Genomic DNA, 27,932 nt, shown 5'->3' with positions numbered 1-27,932 from the left:
TATTACCTACAAACTCGAATCCCCAAATTTCTTTCTCTAGCCCAGATCATTACCCAAACTTCAAGCTATGTATGTAACTACCTACTTGACAACAGTACTTGGATATCTAACAGGCATCTCAAACTTTATGTGTCAAAAATACAAACTCTTGATCTGAGGCCCTGATCCCAACCTGTTCCATTCAACTCAGTTGATTGGCAGCTCACTTCTTCTAATCTCTCAGACCAAAAATTTGGAGAAGGATTCAAATTCCAAACATTTAAACACCTGCCATGTACTAGGGAAAACTGATGGAGAACAATCATTATCTAGACATACCCTTGTAAAATTATTAAATTTTATCTTTAGAAGATAAAAATAACTAGTTAGTTATTCAAGCGTTGTATGAAGAATTTAAATTCTATCTTTAGAATAAAGATATTCTACAGAAAACTCCACATGGCCTTCAGGCAAAAAAGATGAAATTAACTTAAAAAACAACATAGTTAGATTGGCATCAGAATTTTCAAAAACAATATATACAAAGAAAGGCAGCAGTGGATTAGCATTTTCAGGAAACTCAAGAAACAAAAAATGCAAATCAGGAACAATACATCCAAACAATCTGTCAAAGAATCAAGGTCTTGGTAAAGGTTTTGAATGTGCAGAACTCAGGAAATATTGTATACATGTGTCCTTCCCGAGTATTCTAGAGGATGCACTTCATCCTACCAACAGATGACAGGGAAACTTCACAAAGGAATGACAGTGAGCATTTCACATATTTGACTATAGAGTTAAGACTCAACAAGGGTGAGGTCCATGAGTTAAAAATATATATATATTTTATTTTGTGACAAAGTAGATAAATGTAATTAAAAACAGTGGAAGAGAGAAAATGGAGAAACAGAATAAGATTACTGACTGCAACAGAAGCAGCAGGGGTCAAAACATCATTTACAACTGACAAAAGGTTAAGTAAGAAGGGGGTTTAAGGGCACCATAAGAATAAAACTAACAAACCCTTGGGCACCTGGGTGGCTCAGTTGGTTAAGCGACTGCCTTCGGCTCAGGTCATGATCCTGGAGTCCCGGGATCGAGTCCCGCATCGGGCTCCCTGCTCGGCAGGGAGTCAGCTTCTCCCTCTGGCCCTCCCCCCTCTCATGCTCTATCTCATTCTCTCTCTCAAATAAATAAAATCTTAAAAAAAAAAAAAAACACAAAAACTAACAAACCCTTTCCTAAATAAGGAAAAAAACAAAAACAAAAACAGATACCTGAAGAAACACGTTACACACATAGGTAACATAAAGTAATTACAATATATGACAGAATTGAGACCAAATATAAATCATATTAAATGTGAATGTGCTTAGGTCGCCTGGTTGAAAGAAAAAGATTTTTTAAATGGCTCATAAAGCAAAACTCAATTCTATGCTCAATTCTATGCTCAATTCAAAATACAGCAATCCCCAAAGGCTAAAATGAAGGAATGCACAGGATTATAAGGCAAATGAAAATCACAAGATAGTACGAATTGAAATCCTGATACATAGGTAGACTTCAAGCCAAAAAGTATTAAATGAGAAAAAGAACATATTACAAGCTACATTAATAGTTATATCTATGCACTAATTAACATAGCAAACCACAAGAGATGCAAGAAACAGAAACACACCATATTAGGAAACTTGAAAACACCACTTAGTATGAGTTCAATGAACAAAAAATAGGAAAGGATATAAAAGATCTAAACAACATAATCAGTAAGTCATATCGTGTCTGTGTGTGTGTGTATAGCAAAGACTATCCATGTTGGAGAATGTATCTTCTCATAAAATGTTCTCAAAAATCAAGAAGTGTTCTCAAAAACTGATCATATATCAGGGCACAAAGATCAGTAAGTTCTATGAAGTAGAAATATTACAAACAACACTCTAATCACAATGTAATAAAACAAGAAATTAAAAACAAAACAAAGTCTTTCCATCTGGAAAGTAATGAAAATTCTATTTCTGAATAAAGGGTATATGAGCATTCATTCTAATATTTTTATTTTGCAACTTTTTGTAAGTCAGAAATTATTTCCAAGTGACAAGTAAAAAAAAAAAAAAAAAAACCCAAACCAAAAACCAAAAACCAAAACCCCAACTTATAATTCCTTGTTGGCAAGGATGGGGGACACTGGGTGCTCAACACATTACTAGTAGGAGTATAAACTGGTACAACCACTTTGATAGTTTGTTAGTCTCTACTAAAGTTGAAATATGACCCAGCAATTTCACTTTTAGGTGTATACCAAAAAGAAATGCATGCACACATATTTCAAAAGACATGCACAAGAATGTCTACATGATTTGTAAGAGCAAAAATCTAGTAGCCATCTAAATGCTCATCAACAGTAGACTGGATACGTAAATTGTGGTATACCCATTTAATGGAATATTATGCAGCAATGAAATCAATGAACTAAAGTTACAGGAACAAGGACATAGCTTTCAAACAGAGGCTGAACAAAAAGAAGACTCAAGAAGAATATATATTATAATTCCACATTTAAAAGTAAAAAAAAAACAAGCATAACAAAGCTAGTGTTAGAAGTCAGGAGTGTCACCTCTGGGAGGAAGGAGGAAACAGTGATGAGGAGAGGCATGAGGAAGGCTCTATGGCACTGGCAATGATCTCTTTCTGAATATGTACAGTGGGCTTCCAGCTGTTAACATTTAGCAGCACATTTGTTGTACTTTTCTGATGTATGTCAATTAAAAATTAAACAGGAGATTTTTAAAATATGAGGCCTAACGTGTTCAATTTTGTGATTATTTCATGGGCCCTTCTGTTTTCAGAGTAAAAAATCCAATGTACCATATTACATCAATTTGAAGAACCACTGATTGTAAGATGAAGTACCATTTTGTATATTACCAAAAAGAAAAAAAAAAAAAAGCCCCCAAAACCAGCCCCCCAAAAAGAAAGGAAAAAAAAAGAAAAAAGAAAAACCCTCCTAAGTAAACTATGATTCTAAATGATAAAACTTTTAAATGTGTTTTGTGCCTTCACTGAGACTATTTCAGAACCATCAGCTTTCTGCAAGGTATCTAAAGAAGAATGGTGTCAATGACTGGGAATATTTCTATTTTTCTTGCCTACTAGTATCATTTTATCTACTATTCAAAGAGTCTGTGAGCTAAGAGAACTTAGAGATCATCTAGATATACTCCATGATTTTACAGATGGAGATAATGGAGCCCAAAGAGGTTGACCTGCCTTAAAAGACAGCAAGAAGCGGGGCGCCTGGGTGGCTCAGTTGGTTAAGCGACTGCCTTCGGCTCAGGTCATGATCCTGGAGTCCCTGGATCGAGTCCCGCATCGGGCTCCCTGCTTGGCGGGGAGTCTGCTTCTCCCTCTGACCCTCCCCCCTCTCATGTGCTCTCTCATTCTCTCTCTGTCAAATAAATAAATAAAATCTTTAAAAAAAAAGACAGCAAGAAGCAAAGCAGAAGCCTGATTCTAGATCTGTTCTCAAACCAGTGATTTTTCTCTATTTCTTAAGGCATAATGATCAGTGTTAATGATAGTACCAAATGTTACTTTTTCGAGCAAAGGTTTTGCTTGGTGAAAACTATCCAAAGTATCAATTTATATTTATTTTCTGAAGATGAACAATCTGTAAATTTTATAAACCTACTCCTAAACACATCAGTAAAAATTATTAGAATGTTGCTTTATGTTTTTTTTAAGTAGGCTCCATGCCCAGCATGGAGCCCAACACTGGGCTTGAACTCCAGACCCTGAGATCAAGCCCTGAGCCGAGATCAAGAGTCAGACACTTAACCGACTGAGCCACCCAGGTGCCCAGAATGTTGCTTCTTAATACCTTATCAGCAGAACTCCAATAAATGATTAGTACAGTAATTGTGCAAAGGCTCATGGATAAAAAATCATAAACAATGATTTCAATAGCCATTTGAAAGGCCAACAGCTACTAATGGAATAGTGAAGAAAATCATTTTTGGGGAATAAGAGGAAACCATTTATTGACAAATAAGCTCTTGATCTGTGAATGAATTTCTCAGAAAAGGAGCCATCCTCCAGTGCTCAGGAGATCAAACAAAGATGCAGACAACCCATCTTTTCAAGGGAAATGACTGCAAAATAAGGTGATTATAATAGACACATTCTTGGAGAGAAAGCACTGAGTGTACTGCTAGAATCAAAATATAAGTAGCAATAGGTTTATATCGTAGTTTATAAAATTATTTCATCACACCATTTCATTGATCCTTAAAATAATCTGAGTTTTCAGAGCAAGTGATATCCTCTTTGTACAAAAGAAAAAGCCTGTGCTTGGATATGTTAAATGATCTGTCTAGAGTCATAGTGCTCGTGATCTAGGACTTGAACCCAGTCCTGATTTCACACCATTTTACCTCCAGCTGTTATCTCAACCCTAAGTATATGATGGAACACAATAATATGAATCTACCTGCCAATATCTCTGGAAAACTTACTACCACAAACTTTAGAGGTGATGCAGAATTTGGAGCTTTAACTTTAATATACTATGAATTGTTATTGTTAACTCCAGGACCATTTTCTATAAACCCTACCTTCACATCAAAGGAAGGCTTGAAGAGTTTGTCCTTGGACAGAAATTTTGATGGTGTATCCAGATGTAAGGAGGGCTCCTTCTGAAGTGGCTGTCCCACTGGTGGGGAGACTGAAACCTGTCTGGTGTGTTGTGAGATCACAGCATGGAAAGCTTTACTCTGAAAGCGGTTCATATCTAAAGGTGTAACAGCTGTTTTCCTGTGAGTTTCCAGGTGTGCAACAGGATGCTCCGGAGTATCTGGATTTAGATTCACCCTGTTTGTTATTTCAGTTTCCAAACTTTGTTCTAGAGATTTAAAATGAAAAGAAACAAATGTGAGCCACTAAGGTCATCTTTTATCTCTAAAGAGGCATACACAAAGTGATATTTTTATATCATACTGTTAGTTTTATGTGAATTCTCAAGTACACTTTAAATCACAAAGTTATACACTTACTTTCCAAGAAACAAACCAAATGATGTATTAAAATACATGTTGAGTTAGACAAAGCATATCAACTGAAACAATTAATGAAATCAGACTTCCTATTTCATATTGTAGCTTGAAATATTTTTAATAAACCTCACGATTTGCCAAATATTATATAAGTGTCATCTTAGTCAACAGCAGTTAAAAAAAAAAAACAACCCAATTACATGTACTATGAGTTAACAACTACAGTGAAGTTTTTAAAAAGTTCTTAGTGAAATTTTAACATGACCTAAATGTCACTTTGCCTCAGTTGTAAAATTTCCAGTCTGTTTGGGTAAGCAATAATGGCTCTGAGAGCTGTTCCCAAGCTATTGACTTGTCCCTTAAGTTTGCCTAGGGATGCCATCATCTTAGAAGAGGGGGTACTGTGTCCTCCCACCAGCCTTTTTTGAACATTTAACAAAAACACTTAATAGATGGCTATGCCATGCCAGGTCCAATGCTAGACAATGGAAATACATAACACCCAAGACATGCAAATTCTTTGCCCTTTCAGAGCCTGTAACTGAGTAGGGAGATGTGAAAGCAAACTAGAATTACACCACTGGGATCAAAGGTTTAAAGGGGATAATGCAGGGAGTTTCGGCAAGACAAAGGCTATAGTTGGTGGGTCAAGGAAGGCTTCCTAGAGAAAGTGATATCCAAACTGAGAACTGAAAGATAAGGACAAAGAGGCAAGCATGAGGTGGGCTAGAGAAAAGACACAGAAGTCCAAAGATGAGAGGAAGAGAGAACACATAATTGACATGGTATGTCCGTGTGAGCCACAGAAGGAACAATAAACGGGATCCTAGCCCACATCTTAAGACTTCAAAAACTGAGACCCCAGGATGCTTCTAGATTATTTTGTATCTTCCAGCTTTCAGACAGTGCCTGCAGTAGAGAACAGGTACAAATTAAGTATCTGTGCTTTGAACACGTTTATTTTGCCACCCAATAAGGAATGCTCAACAGTGGTACACAACACTCAATGTGAAAAGCAGAAATCAGTGAACTTTTCTAAAAACAAGCTTTGACACATTCATATTCCAGAAACCATAAAATTGTAAAAATACATATAAAAGAACAAAATAAAAGTATTAACCTTCTTTAGTTGACTTTTCAATCAGAAAATGGCTTTCATTTGCTCTCTTTCCCATTCTAGCAGTCTCCAACAACCAAGATATGGTGACTGCTGGTAAATTCCACTTCTTGGCAGCTTCATATTTAGATCCACCTGGTTCTTTCAGTACAAGATGCGTACTGGCAAACATGCCTTTCTTTGCATTGGATTTGCGAACAAAGAATTCCTGAACACTGAAAATTATATTTAAATAAAAGCAAATGGTCATATACACAACTAGTGAGCAAGCTAAGAAGGAAATTTCTAATACAGCTGTTGTTAGAGTTCTACATATAATACTCGCTGATAAAAAGTTGATGTTTCGAATCCTCTTACAAATGCTTACTCAAAGATAAAAATGTATTGCTACAGTAAAACTTTTTATAAAAACATAAGCAAATTAAACTAGACTTTCAAGAACTAACCAGGAAAATTACCTCCTTAATTAGTCATCACCTACCCACCTTGGCCCTTCTTCCCAAAAGGAGGCATGGAATAGCCAGGGAGCACAGAAAGGGTATGAATAACACACTGTATCTTTCTAGCCCACTATGTCTTCCCAAAGCATTTTCAGACATAATCTCATTTGATACCCTTAATATTTGTGAAATAGCACTATTTTACAAAATATTGTTTTTTTTTTTTTTTTAAGAGTTTATTTATTTGTCAGAGAGAGAGAGAGAGCATGTGCACGTCTGTGCGCACAAACGGGGGAGCGGCAGGCAGAGGAGGCAGAGGGAGAAGCAGACTCCCCACTGAACAGAGAGCCCGATGCAGGGCTCAATCCCAGGACCTCAAGATCATGACCTGAGCCCAAGGCAGACGCTTAAGTGATTGAGCCACCCAGGTGTCCCTTTTACAATTGTAAAGATACAACCTGGGAAAAGATACAATTAAGTGACTTGTTCAAAATCACAGAATATTTATTAAACACAGAGAACATGGGAACAGAAAAGAGAAGTCCACCACTTGACATATAAACAGAATTTTTTTTTTTAAACAGCTTCTGGGTTTTATGCTCTAGTTCCCACTTTTAAGATTCTTTAAATCTCCCACATTTTTCCTAGCACTTTCATGGTTTCATTTTTCACATTTAACTCACAGATCCATTTGGTACTTATTTTGGTATGAGATGTGGCTCTAACTTTACTGAATCCTATTTACTGAATAAGCCATCTCTCTTCTTCAATGCCTTGGAATATCACTTTGTTTTTTTTTTTTTAATAAAGATTTTATTTATTTATTTGAGAGAGAGAGAGCATGAGTGGGGGGGGAGGGGGAGAGGGAGAGGCAGACTCCCCACTGAGCAGGGAGCCCCATGTGGGGCTTGATCCCAGGACCCTGAGATTATGACCTGAGCCGAAGGGAGATGCTTAACTGACTGATTCACCACCCAAGGCACCCCAGAATATCACTTTTATCATACACTAAATTCCTGTTTGTATTTGGTCTATTTCCAGACTTTCTGCTCGTTCACTGAACTTTCTGCAACTTATTAAAGCCACACTATTATTTAGTGAGGTTTTACAAAGTATATTTAAATAACTATTCTATTTCAGAATTTTCATGACTTTCCTGCTTGCTAACCTTTTCTTATGAATTCAAGAATTTAGTTTGCTAATTGCCCTCCTTAAAAAATTTGGATGGCATTTTATTTATTTATTTATTTATTTTTTATTTTTTTTTTTTTAAGATTTTATTTATTTATTTGTGACAGAGAGAATGAGAGACAGAGAGCATGAGAGGGAAGAGGGCCAGAGGGAGAAGCAGACTCCCCGCCGAACAGGGAGCCCGATGCGGGACTCGATCCTGGGACTCCAGGATCATGACCTGAGCCAAAGGCAGTCGCTTAACCAACTGAGCCACCCAGGCGCCCTGGATGGCATTTTAACTGGGATGTTTAATTTATACATTAATGTAGGGGACTGAACAATAGAAACTTCTTTATAATCTTCTTTCCAAGAACATGGATATCTTTTCTACTGTTCCCTTAAGAGCATTTTATAAGCTTCTGTAGCTCTTCCAAGTTTCATGTTAAACCTGTTGGTAAGTATTTTATCTCTCATTGCAAACTTAGTTTTCATTAGCTTTTCTAACTGGTTGTATGAAGGTCAATGATTTCTGTATATTAATTGGCCACTTTATTGATATTTATTAACAGCCACTTCACTAAATTTTGTATTTCCTTTTTCGCTGTCTTCTGTATTTGAATTATACTAAACAATAAAAAGCTTTTTGAAAAAAACTAAAGTTGCAGAAAATCTAGAAAGTAACAATAGCAAAAGTGTGACACCCAAGTTCCAGGGGTTAAACTAAAGCAGTGCTTGGAGAAAAATTTAGTGAATTATTATTAAGTGAAAACCCTTGTATCTACTACCTACATCAGATGACAGAATCTTGCCAGCCACTCCAGAACCTCTCCAATGTGTCCCTTGCCCAATTACAACCCCTCCATACCTCCCTTCTTAGTAGTAGCCACTATTTGGATATTTGTGGCAATCACTTCCTTACCTTTCTTTAGTTTTATCACGTAGCACATTTTTAAAAACTACAGGTTTTTTGTTTTTGTTTTTTTTTGTCTTTTAGCTTATAGGCTCCGTCCTCTTTCCCTTTCCCCTTAATACATATTTGTTGAAGACACTGTATTATTTATAACAAAGTTATCTCAGAGTCTGGATTTTGCTAACTGCATTTCTGTGCTATAGTTTAACATGTTATTCTATTTCTTTTTTTTTTTTTATTTGGCTGGGTACAGTATACTTTATTGATGGTACATGACAAAGTAGGGCTCCCCAAGCCCCTCCCCTTCTTCAGGGGGTCTGGGATGGAAATGGTGGAGGTCGGGAGATTCTCAGTGTTTTGGGGGATAAGTTGGGGCAGGGACTCCCCAGCAGCTGAGGGCCTCTCTCTTCCTCTTGCTCTCGCTGGGGCTGGTGGTCCAGGGGGCTCTTACTCCTTGGAGGCCATGTAGACCATAAGGTCCACCACCCGGTTGCTGTAGCCAAATTCATTGTCATACCAGGAAATGAGCTTGACAAAGTGGTCGCTGAGAGCAATGCCAGCCCCGGTATCGAAGGTGGAGGAGTGGGTGTCACTGTTAAAGTCACAGGAGACAACCTGGTCCTCAGTGTACCCCAGGATGCCCTTGAGGGGGCCCTCTGATGCCTGCTTCACCACCTTCTTGATGTCGTTGTATTTGGCAGCTTTCTCCAGGCGACAGGTCAGATCCACGACGGACACGTTGGGGGTGGGGACACGGAAGGCCATACCAGTGAGCTTCCCGTTCAGCTCAGGGATGACCTTGCCCACAGCCTTGGCAGCGCCAGTGGAAGCAGGGATGATGTTCTGGGCAGCCCCTCGGCCGTCGCGCCACAGCTTCCCAGAGGGGACGTCCACGGTCTTCTGGGTGGCAGTGGTGGCATGGATGGTGGTCATGAGTCCCTCCACAATGCCGAAGTTGTCATGGATGACCTTGGCCAGAGGAGCAGGAGGCAGTGCTGACAATCTCGAGGGAGTTGTCATACTTCTCATGGTTCACACCCATCATGAACATGGGGGCATTGGCAGAAGGAGCAGAGATGATGACCCTCTTGGCCCTGCCCTTCAAGTGAGCCCCAGCCTTCTCCATGGTGGTGAAGACCCCAGTGGACTCCACAACATACTCAGCACCAGCATCACCCCATTTGATGCTGGCGGGATCTCGCTCCTGGAAGATGGGAGATGGACTTTCCACTGATGACAAGCTTCCCGTTCTCAGCCTTGACTGTGCCGTGGAATTTGCCATGGGTGGAATCATACTGGAACATGTAGACCATGTAATTGAGGTCAATGAAGGGGTCATTGATGGCAACAACATCCACTCTGCCAGAGTTAAAAGCAGCCCTGGTGATCAGGCACCCAATACGGCCAAATCCGTTCACTCCGACCTTCACCATAGTGTCTCAGGGACGTGGCTGGCACTGCACCAGAAGATGCGGCTGTCTGTCGAACAGGGAGGAGCAGAGAGCCTATTCTCCTATTTCTTATAAATCAGTAGTTGGATCTAGAAACTTCATCAGATTGAGGTTTTATCATTTTGGTAAGGCCACTTTAAGGTGGTAGTGTGTTCTTCATCAGGAGGCATATAATGTCTGTTTTCCTTTTTATTATGTGATTATTGATTTTCAGGGCCTAGATGTTTTCATTCATCAGGAGTTATAACCCTACCCTTCTTCATTTATTTGTTGGAATACCTCTTAAAGAGAAACTGTCTTATCCATTATTACAGTACTCTGATACAGATTACATAGGAAAGGCAGGATAAATACTTGATCCTTTCACTTTATCTGACAGTTTTTAAATAATGGGCTGGTTTCCCAGCATCTTTCAAACATGACCAATTAGCTTTGTTTGGAAGTCATTATGAAATCATGATTTAAACATTATTTGATGTGTTTGGATCCACTGCTATTATTCCCTTTAGTGATACTTAAATTTTCCTGTCTTTGTCCAGTGGAGGTCCTTTTGACACAACTTCCTTAGCAGTTCTTGCTATCTGGTCTGACAAAATGTTCCATACTCACTGATACCTTTTCTGCCCCAGACCTGGAATTAATTTTTTTAAAAGACTTTATTTATTTGAGAGAGAGAGTGCAGAGAGACAGAGAGAGCAAGTGAGCATGAGTGGGGGGGGTGGGTAGAGGGAGAGGGAGAAGCAGGCTCCCCACTGAGCAGGGAGCATGATGTGGCGCTCGATCCCAGGACACTAGGATCAAGACCTGAGCCAAAGGCAGATGCCTAAGGGGCTAAACCACCCAGGCGCCCCCGGAATTAATCATTTCTTTACATTTTAGTTTCTTTTAGCAGGAAATGGTATTTTTGGATCACAATCTGGGCACTGGGATTGCTTATTACCATTGTAAAGAACTGTTGATAATGATTTCTAGGCTTATAAATGGGTTTGAATTCCTCTTGGAACCAAGAGTTATGAAATAGTTCTAAAATGTCCAGTTTATAAGGTCTTTTCATTTTTTTTAAAGATATTTTTTATTTATTTATTTGACAGAGAGATACAGAGCACAAGTAGGCAGAGTGGCAGGCAGAGGGAAAGGGAGAAGCAGGCTCCCCGCCGAGCAGGGAGCCCGACGTGGGGCTGGATCCCAGGACTCTGGGATCATGACCTGAGCCGAAGGCAGCTGCTCAACCAACTGAGCCACCCAGGCACCCCAGGTCTTTTCATTTTCTATTTATACTATTTATTTCTAGTCTTTTTGCATCATGATTAGAGAGTATGGTCTGTACTCTTTCTACTTCAGGGAATTTACTGAGGTTTTCTTTGTGGCCAATTTCTTTATAGGCAATGTTTCTAAGTGTTCTACAGGCACTTGAAAAGGTATGTTTTCTGTTTCAGGGTAGATGACTATGCTGTTGAAATCTAGATCCTTCCCTGTTTTCTATGTGACCTCTTATGAAATAAAAGATGGAAATTAAAGTCTCCTACAAGTAATGTATTTCTGTTGATTCCACCTTGTATCTCCTAATGTTTTCGTTTTATGGATGATAGTCATGTTCTTTTTGGCATATATATATTTTAACTTCAGTGTGAATAGCTATTTACAATGCTCTCCTTTTTCTTACTTAATGCTTTTTCATTTGAATCCAAACTTGTCTGACATTAGAACTGCAACCCCTCCTTTCCTTTGTTTGCATTTCTTTGACATACCTTTGCCCATCTTTTTTTTTTCCAGATATTCTGAATCAATTTGTTTTAGGTCTGTCTCTTTAAAGTCATTTTAAGTGTTGCTTCAAGATCTAATCTAAAAGAACTGTTTTTTATTTATTTTATTATTTTTTAAAGATTTTATTTATTTATTTGACAGAGAGAGACACAGCGAGAGAGGGAACACAAGCAGGGGGAGTGGGAGAGAGAGAGAAGCAGACTTCCCGCGGAGCAGAGAGCCTGATGCGGGGCTCAATCCCAGGACCCTGGGATCATGACCCGAGCCGAAGGCAGACGCTTAACAACTGAGCCACCCAGGCGCCCCAAAAAAGAACTGTTTTTTAAAATAAAAGTTGATTTCATTTACATTTACTGATATAACTTTTCTACTTCCTTTTAAAACAGTTACCACCTAAGGTTGTTCACTTAGGGGTTGGGCTAATTTGAATTTTGGAAGTAATTTTCAAGTACTTATTTTTCCTTCCCAAGTATTCATTACTGAAAAAGAATAAATCTCCCATATGGCCCATGGAAGGGAATAATGCTTGGATGTGCAATATTCAATAACGGCCCTTGTATCAGCTTTACATATTCCCTTTCCTGGTAGGTAAGCACTAATGCCCATGGTCTGAACCTTTGCCAGGTATCCATCTAGTAGTACTGAGCCATCACACAGGTACACGACACACTACCCATAAACATTATAAAGACACCCAGCCCAATTCCAGTTTGAATGTTCACCAATAAGTCAAAAGGTACACCATGATAGCAAGTGCACAAAAAATACTACATACCTTGCTCCAAGGCGATTTGCTAAGAATGTCAATGAATCTTTTTCTGCTCCTGCACACTGGCTGAACGAAATAACACAATCCTCTAAAGGAGTCATTCCTGCCATTACTGGGACTGGCATGAAGAGAGGATTTGACTTTGGATCAATTAAAGTCTGATAGTCTATACAAGTTACCTTTTAAAAACAAGAGACACAAGAACAGCAACCTGAAATAAGCAACTAGTGGTTAACGCCGGTTTAGTAACAGTAGCAGTAATTTTAGTTTACATGAAAAGCGATTTTACTTGAAAATAACCTTGTGTATGCTCATTCTCAATACATTTCACATTATATTAAAAAAATTAATTCGTTACACAGGATATTAAGATCAGGCAGGTTTATCATTTAACTTACTAAATATTATAGTAAATTTAATTTCTCCCCAAGTATTAGTTTATAAATTTTCCTCTTAACTCTTGGAAAGTTAAAAAAAAATGGTGAAATTACCAGTGTTCAGCCAATAAAAAAGAACAATACAAAAGTGCACCTATGCTTTGGTTGTGAGAAAACAGGGAGGACTGAAATAGTATGAGATGACCTGGGGTAACATCTTAAGAAGGAATGCTGCTGCTGTGGCCCCAGGGAAACAATAAGCTCTACTCTGCCAGAACTGGGGCCAAGAAAACTTGCATATTTTCCTCTTACAATTCCCTTTGCTAAACTCAAAATCTAAACCTTGCTCAAACACCAATTTACCTAAACTGAATTGCTTAGGAAATAAATATTAACACTCTCAGCACCTGATATCCTTCAACACTACATTTCAACTGCTACAGGGTTTTCTTACCAGCCACGTATTTGTGACAACTTCTCCCACAGTTGCTTCTACTTCACACCCCAGTAGCGGAACCACAGCATAATCAGCAACAATTCTGCTCTGAAGGGACACGATTTTTCCAGCATTTTCTCTTATGATATTTGCAATATTAGATTCATTTTCATTACTAAACCCCAAAACAAGGAAACTCTTTTGGCTAAATAAACCTTCTTCAGTAATTGTAGAAGCGTCAGGGAGGCAATGAGTGACAGAAGACTGATTTTCTTCTTGCAGAGAAATATGAGTAGAGTCATTGAAGGGCTCAACTTCAGACTTCACAGCTTCAACTGAAAGAGAAAAAGAAATGTCATCTAGCAGAAAATTTATCTTACACTTAAAGGTAACATGAAGCCTGAGAACTGTGACCACAGTCACAAAAACTAAGGCTCAGTAAGTACACAATGAGGAAAGGGTACAAACTCATCCCATTTTCTTGGCTACCAAGAGTACTGTCATTATTTCCATCTTCCATTAGGAATGACAACAGCAATCATGTCACTGTTCTAGGTATTCCTAGTATACTAGAAACTCCAATTAATTGAAAATTATGAAGCTCTAGTAACTCCCTGGGCCTGTCTCAGTCCCCAAACTGGTTTTGCTAATTCACACCAGAATTGAGAAAATATCATTAAGGAAAAAACAGAAGTAATGGCCTAAGTGGTCAAGCCCTTCACGTGGAAATAACTGTATAAATATAATAAGAGAATTATGGTTATTGCTTTTTATGGTTCCTTATCTTTCAAAAACCTCCTAAAATTTTCATATTGAGATTATAGCTGCTTAGCTACTACAACATGGATTTAAGAGAACAACTGATGAAGGACCCAAGCAAATAGTCTCAACTATTACATTTCAGAATCAAGTTGGCTGATAATTAGAAGAAAAAAACATAAATGTCAGTAACAAAATATATATAGTCCCTAATATGCAATAAACACTGGCGATTCAAGGCTAGAAGTTTAAAAGGTAAAAACTTAGTACTATTTAACATACTACTGGAAGTCTTAGCCTCAGCAATCACACAACAAAAAGAAATAAAAGGCTCCAAAATGGCAAGGAAGAAGTCAAACTTTCACTATGCAGACGACATGATACAATACGCAGAAAACCTGAAAGACCACCAAAACATTGCTAGAACTAATACATGAATTCAGCAAAGTTGCAGGATATAAAACCAATGTGCAGAAATCTGTTGCATGTCTATACACCAATAATGAAGCAGCAGAAAAAGAAATCAAGGAATCGCTCACTTGCAATTGCACCAAAAACAGTAAGATACCTAGGAATAAACCTAACTAAGGAGGTAAAAGATCTGTACTCTGAAAACTAGAGATCACTTATGAAAGAAATTGAAGAGCACACAAAGAAATGGAAAAACATTCCATACTCATGGATTGGAGGAACAAACACTGTTAAAATGTCTATACTACCCAAAGCAATCTATGCATTTAATGTAATCCCTATCAAAATACGACCAGATTTTTCACAGAGCTGGAACAATCGTAATGTTTGTATGGAACCACAGAAGACCCCAAATAGCCAAAGCAATTTTGAAAGAGAAAAACATAACTGGAGGCATGATTCTGGATTTTAAGCTCTATTACAAAGCTGTAGTCATCAAGACAGTATGGTACTGGCACAAAAACAGACACATAGATCAATGGAACAGAATAGAGAGCCCAGAAATGGACTCACAAGTATATGGTCAACTAATATTCAACAAAGCAGGAAAGGATATCCAGTGGAAAAAAGTCTCTTCAACAAACGCTGTTGGGAAAGAAAACTGGACAGCAACATGCATAAGAATGAAACTGGACCACTTTCTTACACCATACACAAAAATCAAAATGGATGAAAGACCTAAATGTTGAGACAGGAAACTGTCAGAATTCTAGAGGAGAATACAGGCAGCATCCACTTTGACCTTGGCCTAGCAACTTTTTTTTTTTTTTAAAGATTTTTTTTATTTATTTATTTGAGACAGAATGAGAGACAGAGAGTACGAGAGGGAAGAGGGCAGAGGGAGAAGCAGACCCCCTGCTGAGCAGGGAGCCCGATGCGGGACTCGATCCCGGGACTCCAGGATCATGACCTGAGCCGAAGGCAGCCGCTTAACCAACTGAGCCACCCAGGCGCCCGGCCTAGCAACTTCTTACTAGACACGCTGCTGGAGGCAAGAGAAGCAAAAGCAAAAATGAACTATTGGGACTTCATCAAGATAAAAAGCTTTTGCACAGCAAAGGAAACAGTCAACAAAACTAAAAGGCAGCCTACGGAATGGGAGAAGATATATGCAAATGACATATCAGACAAAGTGTTAGTATTCAAAATCTATAAAGAACTTATCAAACTCAACACCCAAAAAACAAATAATCCAGTAATGAAATGGGCAGAAGACATGAATAGACACTTTTCCAAAGAAGACATCCAGATGGCTAACAGACACACGAAAAGATGCTCAACATCACTCACCATCAGAGAAATACAAATCAAAACCACAATCAGACACCACCTCACACCTGCAAGAATGGCTAAAATTAACAACACAAGAAACAACAGGTGTTGGCGAGGATGCACAGAAAGGGGAACCCTTTACACTGTTGGTGGGAATGTAAACTGGTGCAACCACTCTGGAAAACAGTATGGAGGTTCCTCAAAAAGTTAAAAATAGATCTACCCTATGACCCAGCGATTGCACTACTGGGCATTTACCCCAAAGATACAAATGCAGTGATCTGAAAGGGCACCTGCACCCCAATGTTTATAGCAGCAATGCCCATAATAGCCAAACCATGGAAAGAGCCCAGACGTCCATCAAAAGATGAATGGATAAAGAAGATGTGGTGTGTATATACACACACAATGGAATATAACTCAGCCATCAAAAAAATGAAATCTTGCCATTTGCAAAGACGTGGATGGAACTAGAGTGTATTATGTTAAGTGAAATAAGTCAGTCAGAAAAAGACAAAATACCAAATGATTTCACTCATATGTGAAATTTAAGAAAGAAAACAAATGAACATATGGAAACAGGGAAAATTAAAAAAGGAGAAAGGGAAACAAGCCAGATGAGACTCTTAAGGATACAGTACAAACTGAGAGTTGATGGAGGGAAATGGGCTAGATCAGTGATGCATATTAAAGAGGACACTTGTGATGAGCACTGGGTGTTGTAAGTGATGAATCACTGAATTCTACTCCTGAAACCAATATTGCACTATATGTTCACTAAGTAAAATTTAAATTAAAAAAAAAAGGTAAAAACTTAGTTTTTGATAACTCTAGTGTGCTGTGTACAGGGACTGGCTAACTACAGCCTAGGGGCCAAACTGGGCCTGCAGCCTGTGAGTTAAGAACGGCTTTTATGCGGGACACCTGGATGGCTCAGTCAGTTAAGCATTGGCCTTTGGCTGAGGTCATAATCCCAGGGTCCTGGGACTGAGTCCCACATTGGGCTCCTTGCTCAGCGGGGAGCCTGCTTCTCCCTCTGCCTGCTGTTTTCCCTGCTTGTGCTCTGTCTCTCTGACAAATAAATAAAATCTTTAAAAAAATGGCTTTATGAGGCGGCTGTCTTTGGCTCAGGTCACGATCCTGGAGTCCAGGGACTGAGGCTCAAGTTCGGCTCCCTGCTTTTCCATCTTCCTCTGCAACCCTCCCTCCTCCCCCCACCCCACCCCCGTGCTTGTGCTCACTCTCTCTCTCAAATAAAATCTTAAAAAAAAAAAAAAAGGAATGTTTTTTACATTTTTAAATGGTTGTAAAAAGCAGAACCCAAACAAAATAGAATATGTACAGAGACAAAACATGGTTGACAAAGACTAAAGTATTTACTGTCCGTTCCTTTACAAAGTAAATTTGCCAAGCCCTACTTTATGAGATCTCAAGAAGCCTGGAAGTTATTCAAGGATTCTTCATTTATTCGCCTATGCAGGCAGTGTACTGAGGTGCTTTACATGTATGTAATTAATGCTCGTGATACTCTGATGATGATACTACTGGTTTATCTTTTTTTTTTTTTAAAGATTTATTTATTCTTATTTGAGAGAGAGAGCACGTACCCGTGCACGAGAGGGGGGGAGGGGCAGAGGGAAGAGGAAGAGAAGCAGACTCCTCACTGAGTGCAGTCTGACATGGGGCTTGACCTCAAGACCCTGAGATCATAACCTGACCTGAAATCAAGAGTCAGATGCTTCACCAAATGAGCCACCCAGGCACCCCACTATGGTTTATCTATACTCTTTCTTCAACGAGAATCTCAGGCTTAAAGAGGTTAAGTAACTTGCCTGAAGTCATATAGTTAAGTGGTAGAATGAGACATAAACCAAAGGCTATCTGACTTCAGAGACCGTAACATTATGTTATATTAAGTGCCATCTTCTTATTTCTATCCTCATCTCCAAAAGACATTAACATTTTAATTTTTAAACTAATTCTTGCCATATAAAAAAAGTTGTAAATCTTTATAAATAAAACTTTCCTACTTCATAAAAGTATTTAAATTACTCTTATTGACACTCTGAAGAAGAACAGTTTTATCTAAAGCGTTTACTGATCAGTAGGTCAGGAGACTCTTTGACCTCAGTTTCATACTATAGAGAATAAGAGACATGAGTGTATTTATAATTTTAGAGATATCGGAGGATGAATAAGCTTAGATGGAAACAAAGGTGATATGACATACAAAGGCGATAACATAGTTATCGCTCCTATAGTTTTTAAAATAGCTATTTTGGGGGCACCTGGGTGCCTCAATTGGTTAAGCAGCTCCCTTCGGTTCAGGTCATGATCTTGGGGTCCTGGGATCGAGCCCCACGTCGGGCTCTCTGCTCAGCAGGGAGTCTGCTTCTCCCTCTCTCCACCTCCCCATCGCTCATGTACTCTCTCTCAAATAAATAAAATCTTTAAAAATAAAATAGCTATACTTTTCTTTCAAATTTTATTTATTTATTTGAGAGAGAGAGAATGAGAGAGAGAGAGCATGAGAGGGGGAAGGGTCAGAGGGAGAAGCCGACTCCCCACTGAGCAGGGAGCCTGATGTGGGACTTGATCCTGGGACTCCAGGATCATGACCTGAGCCGAAGGCAGTCGCTTAACCAACTGAGCCACCCATGTGCCCCTAAAATAGCTATTCTTAATATAAAACATAAAAAGTTTTTTTTCCCTTTATAATTACTTTGTAATCACACCTAGAAGGCAAAAGAAACAACTCTGTTTAATGTCTATATACTGCTGGTGAGAGGGAAGATGGAAACCACGAGGAATTTTAAACTAGTACTATAAAAACAAACTAGCAATACTAAGTTCTTACAAACTGCAAGTAAAACCCTGAAGTTTTTATTTCTTTGACAATTTTTTTATTTATTTAAATTCAATTAGCCAACGTATAGTACATCATTAGTTTTTGATGTAGTGTTCAATGATTCATCAGTTGCATATAACACCCAGTGCTCACCACATCACATGCCCTCCTTAAGGCCCATCACCCAGTTACCCCATCCCCCCCCACCTCCCATCCGCAATCCTCAGTTTCTTTCCCAGAGTCAAGACTCTGTCATAAAACCCTGAAGTTATTAAGTGACTCAGAATAAATTAGATGTTCTACAGCAGTCCTTTCCATTTATTTGGATAATAGAACCCCCTTTTCAAACAGATCTCATTTAGAAGCCCAACACACACTTCTTGATAAGTCTAATACTGAACAAGCTCTCCCAAAAATAATTCTGCTTTAAGAACTACAAAATACTTGGGGCAGAGCAAGATGGCAGAGTAGTAGGAGACCTGGATTTCGTCTGGTCCCAGGAATTCAGCTGGATAGGGATTAAACCATTCTGAACACCTACAGACTCAACAGAAGATCGAAGAAAAGAATAGCAACAACTCTCTGAACAGAAAAGGGACCACTTTCTGGAAGGTAGGATGTGCGGAGAAGTGAATCCGAGGCGATATTCGGGAGGATAGACGGTGGGGGAGGGGGCCTCCATCAGCTGATACCGTAGGCAAGTGATAGAGCTGCAGAGCACAAAATTGGAACTTTAAGAAGTTGGCTCTGCTGAGGTACGTCGCTCCAGTGGCTAAGCGGGGGGTAGAAACCTCGTGGGATAGTGTGGTCTCAGGACCCTCGGGGTCACAGAAAGACCGGGGGTGCCTGAGTGCAGCAGAGCTCCCAGGTATTGGAGCAGGGAAGCCGGCTACAGAGACAGAGCCGAGGCGCGGGCTCTCAGCTCGGGCTCTCAGCTCGGGGTTGCCATAAACTGGGATCTGTGGCACAGTAGGGCCACTGCGCTTCCAGCAGGGACCCAACAAGTGGCAGATCTGGGGAGACTCCCCTTCCTCCCCTGGGAGGAGCGGCGCAGGAGCGCACCACAGGGATCTGCTGGGTTTGGAGACTCCACACGGGGTCGTGAGCCAGAGAGAGAAACGCTCGGTCACAGGCTGGGTGAGCACGGAGTGCAGCCAGAGACCTGGGAGATGGGAGTGATTGACTGCTTTTCTCTGGGGGCTCACTGAGGAGTGGGGCCCCGAGTTCTCAGCATCTCGGGGTGGAGATTGGGAGGCCGCCATTTTCACTCTCGGCCTCCAAAGCTGTACGGAAAGTTGCAGGGAACAAAAGCTCCCGAGAGCAAACCCGAGCAGATTACTTAGCCCACCTGGCAAGGGTGGGGCAATTCCGCCTCTGGCAAAGACATTTGAAAACCACTGCGACAGGCCCCTCCCCCAGAAGATCAGCAAGAACTGCCAGCCAAGACCAAGTTTACCGATGAGAACAGCAGAACTCCAGTGCTAGGGGAACACTGCACATAGAATTCATGGCTTTTTTACCATGCTTCTTTAGTCTTTCAAAGTTAATTTTTTTTTTAATTTTTCTTTTTCCCTTTTTCAACCAACATCTTATCAATCCCTTTTTTTAAAAAATACTTTTTATTTTTCATTTTTAGAGTCATATTCTATGCCTTAATAATAGTTACCCTTATTTTTGGTATATGTATGTAAGTTGTTCTCTCTTTAAAATTTTGAGATACAGTTTCTTCTAACAGATCAAAATATACCCTAAGTCTTTAGTGTATGGCTTTGTTCTGGTCTCCTCCTGCCTGATCACATTCTCCCTTTTTTTTTTTTTAAATCCTCTTCTTTTTTCAACCAACTTATCAATTCCTTTTATAAAATCTTTTATAATTTTCATCTTTACAGTCATTCCATCCCTTCATCGTATTTACCCTTATTTTTGTACATATATAAGTTTTTCTTTTTTTAAAATTTTGGGAGGCACTTTCTTCTAACAGACCAAAATACACCCAAAATCTAGTGTGTGGCACTGATCTATGCACCAGCCTGATCATATCTGATCATACTGTTTTTGTTTTGTTTTTATCTTTTTCTATTTTTTTTCTTTTTTCTTTCTTTCCCTTTCTTCTCCCCCGGTTTCAGGTCTTTTCTGACTTGTTTAGTGTATATTTTCTGGGGATGTTGTTACCCTGTTAGCATTTTGTTCTCTCATTCATCTGTTCTCCTCTGGACAAAATGACAAGACGGAAAAAATCACCTCAACAAAAAGAACAAGAGGCAGTACTGACTGCCAGGGACCTAATCAATATGGACATTAGTAAGATGTAGGAACTAGAGTTCAGAATGATGATTTTAAAGATACTAGCTGGGTTTGAAAAAAGCATGGAAGTTATTAGAGAAACCCTTTCTGGAGAAATAAAAGAACTAAAATCTAACCAAGTCGAAATCAAAAAGGCTATTAATGAGGTACAATCAAAAATGGAGGCTCTACCTGCTAGGATAAATGAGGCAGAAGACAGAATTAGTGCTACAGAAGAACAAATGATGGAAAATAAAGAAGCTGAGAAAAAGAGAGATAAACAACTACTGGATCACGAGGGCAGAATTCGAGAGATAAGTGATACCATAAGATGAAATAACATTAGAATAATTGGGATCCCAGAAGAAGAAGAAAGAGAGAGAGGGGCAGAAGGTATATTGGAGCAAATTATAGCAGAGAACTTCCCTAATTTGGGAAGGAAACAGGCATCAAAATCCAGGAGGCACAGAGAACCCCCCTCAAAATCAATAAAAATAGGTCAACACCCCAACATCTAATTTTCTCAGAGACAAAGAGAAAATCCTGAAAGCAGCTCGGGAGAAGAGATCTGTAACCTACAATGGTAGAAACATTAGACTGGCAACAGACCTATCCACAGAGACCTGGCAGGCCAGAAAGGACTGGCATGATATATTCAGAGCACTAAATGAGAAAATATGCAGCCAAGAATACTATATCCAGCTAGGCCGTCACTGAAAATAAAAGGAGAGATAAAAAGCTTCCAGGACAAACAAAAACTAAAGGAATTTGCAAACACGAAACCAGCCCTACAAGAAATATTGAAAGGGGTCCTCTAAGCAAAGAGAGAGCCTAAAAGCAACATAGACCAGAAAGGAACACAGACAATATACAGTAACAGTCACCTTACAGACAATACAGTGGCACTAAATTCATATCTTTCAAGAGTCACCCTGAATGTAAATGGGCTCAATGCCCCAATCAAAAGACACAGGCTATCAGATTGGATAAAAAACAAGACCCATCGATATGCTGTCTGCAAGAGACTCATTTTAGACCCAAAGACACACCCAGATTGAAAGTGAGGGGGTGGAAAACCATTTACCATGCTAATGGACACCAAAAGAAAGCTGGGGTGGCAATCCTTACATCAGACAAATTAGATTTTAAACCAAAGACTGTAATAAGAGATGAGGAAGGACACTATATCCTACTTAAAGGGTCTATCCAAGAAGAAGATCTAACAATTGTAAATATCTATGCCCCTAACATGGGAGCAGCCAATTATATAAGCCAATTAATAATAAAAGCAAAGAAACACATCGACAACAATACAATAATAGTGGGGAACTTTAACATCATCCTCACTGAAATGGACAGATCATCTAAGCAAAAGATCAACAAGGAAATAAAGACTTTAAATGACACACTGGACCAAATGGACTTCACAGATACATTCAGAACATTCCATCCCAAAGCAATAGAACACACATTCTTCTCTAGTGCCCAGGGAACATTCTCCAGAATCGATCACATCCTAGGTCACAAATCAGGTCTTAACCGGTACCAAAAGATTGGGATCATTCCCTGCATATTTTCAGACCACAATGCTTTGAAACTGGAACTCAATCACAAGAGGAAAGTCAGAAAGAACTCAAATACATGGAGGCTAAAGAGCATTCTACTGAAGAATGAATGGGTCAACCAGGAAATTAAAGAAGAATTAAAAAAATTCATGGAAACAAATGAAAATGAAAACACAACTGTTCAAAATCTTTGGGATGCAGCAAAGGCAGCCCTAAGAGGAAAGTATATAGCAATTCAAGCGTTTCTCAAGAAACAAGAAAGGTCTCAAATACACAACCTAACCCTACACCTAAAGGAGCTGGAGAGAGAACAGCAAATAAAGCCTAAACCCAGCAGGAGAAGAGAAATAATAAAGATCAGAGCAGAAATCAGTGGACTAGAAACCAAAAGAACAGTAGAACAGATCAAGGAAACTAGGAGCTGGTTCTTTGAAAGAATTAACAAGATTGATAAACCCCTGGCCAGACTTATCAAAAAGAAAATTGATCCAAATAAACAATATCATGAATGAAAGAGGAGAGATCACAACCAACAACAAAGAAATATAAACAATTATAAAAACATATTATGAGCAACTATATGCCAGCAAATTAGATAATCTGGAAGAAATGGATGCATTCCTAGAGATGTATCAACTACCAAAACTGAACCAGGAAGAAATGGAAAACCTGAACAGACCTATAACCACTAAGGAAATTGAAGCAGTCATCAACAATCTCCCAACAAACAAAAGCCCAGGGCCAGATGGCTTCCCAGGGGAATTCTACCAAACATTTCAAGAAGAATTAATACCTATTCTTCTGAAACTGTTCCAAAAAATAGAAATGGAAGGAAAACTTCCAAACTCGTTTTATGAGGCCACCATTACTTTGATTCCCCAAACCAAAGACCCCATCAAAAAGGAGAATTACAGACCAATATCCTTGATAAACACGGATGCAAAAATTCTCACCAAAATACTAGCCAGTAGGATCCAACAGTACATTAAAAGGATTATTCACCACGACCAAGTGGGATTTATCCCTGGGCTGCAAGGTTGGTTCAACATCCACAAATCAATCAATGTGATACACTACATTAATGAAAGAAAGAACAAGAACCATATGATCCTCTCAATAGATGCAGAAAAAGCATATGACAAAGTACAGCATCCTTTCTTGATCAAAACTCTTCAGAGTATAGGGATAGAGGACACATACCTCAATATCATAAAAGCCATCTATGAAAAACCCACAGCAAATATCATTCTCAATGGGGAAAAACTGAGAGCTTAACCCGTAAGGTCAGGAACACGGCAGGGATGTCCACTATCACCACTGCTATTCAACATAGTATTACAAGTCCTAGCCACAGCAATCAGACTACAAAAAGAAATAAAAGGCATCCAAATCGGCAAAGAAGAAGTCAAATTCTCACTCTTTGTTTTTTTTTTTTTTTTTCTTCTTTTCTTCTTTTTAAAGATTTTATTTATTTTTTAGAGAGCGAGCGAGAGGGAAACAGCATGAGAGGGGAGAGGGTCAGAGGGAGAAGCAGGCTCCCCGCTGAGCCGGGAGCCCAATGTGGGACTCGATCCCAGGACCCTGGGACCATGACCTGAGCCGAAGGCAGACGCTTAACCATCTGAGCCACCCAGGCACCCAAATTCTCACTCTTTGTAGATGATACACACTTTATGTGGAAAACCCGAAAGACTCCACCCCAAAACTGCTAGAACTCATACAGGAATTCAGTAAAGTGGCAGGATATAAAATCAATGCACAGAAATCAGTGGCATTCCTATACACCAACAACAAGACAGAAGAAAGAGAAATTAATGAGTCAATCCCATTTACAATTGCACCCAAAACCATAAGATACCTAGGAATAAATCTAACCAGAGGCAAAGGATCTGGACTCAGAAAACTATAAAATACTCATCAAAGAAACTGAGGAAGACATAAAGAAATGGAAAAACGTTCCATGCTCATGGATTGGAAGAACAAATATTGTGAAGATGTCAATGCTACCTAGAGCAATCTACACATTCAATGCAATCCCCATCAAAATACCATCTTTTTTCAAAGAAATGGAACAAATAATCCTAAAATTTGTATGGAACCAGAAAAGACCCTGAATAGCCAGAGGAATGTTGAAAAAGCAAAGCAAAGCAAAGCCGGCGGCATCACAATTCCGGACTTCCAGCTCTATTACAAAGCTGTCATCATCAAGACAGTATGGTACTGGCACAAAAACAAGACACATAGATCAATGGAACAGAACAGAGAGCCCAGAAATGGACCCTCAACTCTATGGTCAACTAATCTTCAACAAAGCAGAAAAGAATGTCCAATGGAAAAAAGTCTCTTCAACAAATGGTGTTGGGAAAATTGGACAGCCACATGCAGAAGAATGAAACTGGACCATTTCCTTACACCACACACAAAAATAGACTCAAAATGGAAGAAAAGACCTAAATGTGAGACAGGCGTCCATCAAAATCCTAAAGCGGAACACAGGCAGCAACCTCTTCGACCTCAGCCGCAGCAACTTCTTCCTAGAAACATCGCCAAGGGCAAGGGAAGCAAGGGCAAAAATGAACTATTGGGACATCATTAAGATAAAAAGCTTTTGTACAGCAAAAGAAACAGTCAACAAAACCAAAAGACAACCAACAGAATGGGAGAAGATATTTGCAAATGACATATCAGATAAAGGGCTAGTATCCAAAATCTATAAAGAACTTCTTAAACTCAACACCCAAAGAACAAATGATCTAAGCAAGAAATGGGCAGAAGACATGAACAGACATTTTTCCAAAGAAGACATCCAAATGGCCAATAGACACATGAAAAAGTGCTCAACATTGCTCAGCATCAGGGAAATCCAAATCAAAACCTCAATGAGATACTACCTCACACCAGTCAGAATGGCTAAAATTAACAAGTCAGGAAATGACAGGCGGGGATGCAGAGAAAGGGGAACCCCCCTACACTGCTGGTGGGAATGCAAGCTGGTGCAGCCACTCTGGAAAACAGTATGGAGGTTCCTCAAAAAGTTGAAAATAGAGGTACCCTATGGCCCAGCAATTGCACTACTGGGTATTTACCCCAAAGATACAAATGTAGGGATCCAAAGGGGTACGTGCACTCCGATGTTTATAGCAGTAATGTCCACAATAGCCAAACTGTGGACAGAGCCAAGATGTCCATCGACAGATGAATGGATAAAGAAGACGTGGTGTATATATATACAATGGAATATTATGCAGCCATCAAAAGGAATGAAATCTTGCCATTTGCAACGACATGGATGGAACTGGAGGGTGTTATGCTGAGCAAAATAAGTCAATCAGAGAAAGACATGTATCATATGACCTCACTGATATGAGGAATTCTTAATCTTAGGAAACAAACGGAGGGTTGCTGGAGTGGTGGGGGGTGGGAGGGATGGGGTGGCTGGGTGACAGACATTGAGGAGGGTATGTGCTATGGTGAGCGCTGTGAATTGTGCAAGACTGTTGAATCACAGATCTGTACCTCTGAAACAAATAATACATTATATGTTAAAAAAAAAAAAAAGAAGAAGAAGATAGTAGGAGGGGAAGAATGAAGGGGGGGAAATCGGAGGGGGAGATGAACCATGATAGACGATGGACTCTGAAAAACAAACTGAGAGTTCCAGAGGGGAAGGGAGTGGGAGGATGGGTTAGCCTGGTGATGGGTATTAAAGCAGGCACGTTCTGCATGGAGCACTGGGTGTTATGCACAAACAATGAATCATGGAACACTACATCAAAAACTAATGATGTGATGTATGGTGATTAACATAATAATAATAAAAAAAGAAAAAAAAGAACTACAAAATACTTGATTATATTCTTTCTAAGGAGCTTGGGGATTCCCTGAGATTCACTGCCACTAAACCCTTTCAAAGTCAGTAGACCAGTAGCTCCTGGAGAAAGGAAGGTTTAAGAAACTAATCACTTGGGCGCCTGGGTGGCTCAGTCGTCAAGCGTCTGCCTTCAGCTCAGGTCATGATCCCAGGGTCCTGGGATCGAGTCCCACATCGGGCTCCCTGCTCAGCGGAGAGCCTGCTTCTCCCTCTCCCACTCCCGCTGCTTGTGTTCCTGCTCTCGCTATCTCTGTCTCTGTCAAATAAATAAATAAAATCTTTAAAAAAAAAAAAAAAAGAAACTAATCACTTGCTTCCACCAAGTACCCCTGCTGAAGGATAGTGCATAAAACTGCTTTGAGTCAATCTCAGATTTTTTATATCAATTTTTATACCAGAACAGCCTACAAAATCATGAGGATCTCCTGACATAATGTACTACTAAAGCATACGCAAATCATCTCACAAAAATCCATTTTTCAGTATACCATTAACAGAAATAGTGTGGGTAAAAAAAGGAAATACTGGACGGGTAACCAGGAAAGAAACGGAGTCAGTAATCAAAAAACTCCCAACGAACAAAAGTCCAGGACCAGGTGGCTTCATAGGTAAATTCTACCAAGCATTTAAAGAAGAGTTAATACCTAGTCTTCTCAAACCGCTCAAAAAAAACAGAAAAGGAAGGAAAACTTCCAAATTCATTCTATGAAGCCAGCATTATTCCAATCCCAAAACCGGATAAAGACACCCACTAAAAATGAGAATTATAGGCCAATATCCGTGATGAACACAGATGCAAAAATCCTCAATAAAATATCAGCAAACTGAATTCAACAATATATTAAAAAAAAATCATTCACCACAATCAAGTGGGATTTATTCCTGGGATGCAAGTGTGGTTCAATATTAGCAAGTCAATGTGATGCATCACATTATTAAGAGAAAGGATAGAAACCATATGATCATTTCAACAGATGTAGAAAAAGCATTTGACAAAGCACAAGCATTTGACAAAGCACAACATTCATTCATGATAAAAACCCTCAACAGGCTTTGCGCAGTGGCAGTATCATAGCCAATGAGGTTTATCCGAGGTGCGATTACTGCTAATTGAAAAACCCTCAACAAAGTAGGTTTAGAGGGAACATACCTCAACATAATAAAGGCCATATATGAAAAACCCACAGTGAACATCATACTCAATGGGGAAACACTGAAAGCTTTCCCCCTAACATTAGGAATAAGACAAGGATGTCCACTCTCACCACTTTTATTCAACACAGTACTAGAAGTCCTAGCCACAGCAATCAGACAACAAAAAGAAAAGGTGTCCAAATTGGTTAAGGAAAAAGTAAAACTTTCACTATTTGTAGATGATATACTATATACAGAAAACCCC

General features: G+C 39.4%; 1 protein-coding gene and 2 pseudogenes across 2 annotated transcripts in view; 1 reads left to right on the top strand and 2 right to left on the bottom strand.

The window, feature by feature from the left end:
* The window catches only part of TOPBP1 (DNA topoisomerase II binding protein 1), a 77,188-nt gene that overhangs the window by 31,538 nt on the left and 17,718 nt on the right, over positions 1-27,932 (bottom strand). For both annotated transcript variants that reach the window (XM_044920434.1, XM_044920436.1), the window contains 4 exons: positions 13,483-13,799; positions 12,658-12,830; positions 6,148-6,359; positions 4,590-4,876 (listed from right to left, as the gene is read on the bottom strand). In XM_044920434.1, the coding sequence (XP_044776369.1) occupies positions 4,590-4,876; positions 6,148-6,359; positions 12,658-12,830; positions 13,483-13,799 (989 nt within the window). The remainder of the gene's footprint in view (positions 1-4,589; positions 4,877-6,147; positions 6,360-12,657; positions 12,831-13,482; positions 13,800-27,932) is intronic.
* LOC110570840 lies at positions 9,115-10,100 on the bottom strand (annotated as a pseudogene).
* Positions 27,583-27,741, top strand: LOC123326903 (annotated as a pseudogene).

This window comes from Neomonachus schauinslandi, chromosome 1 (genome assembly GCF_002201575.2).
Source record: "Neomonachus schauinslandi chromosome 1, ASM220157v2, whole genome shotgun sequence".
Lineage (NCBI taxonomy): Eukaryota > Metazoa > Chordata > Mammalia > Carnivora > Phocidae > Neomonachus > Neomonachus schauinslandi.
Note: the sequence above shows the minus strand (reverse complement) of the source record. Positions and strands in the feature narration are given on the sequence as shown.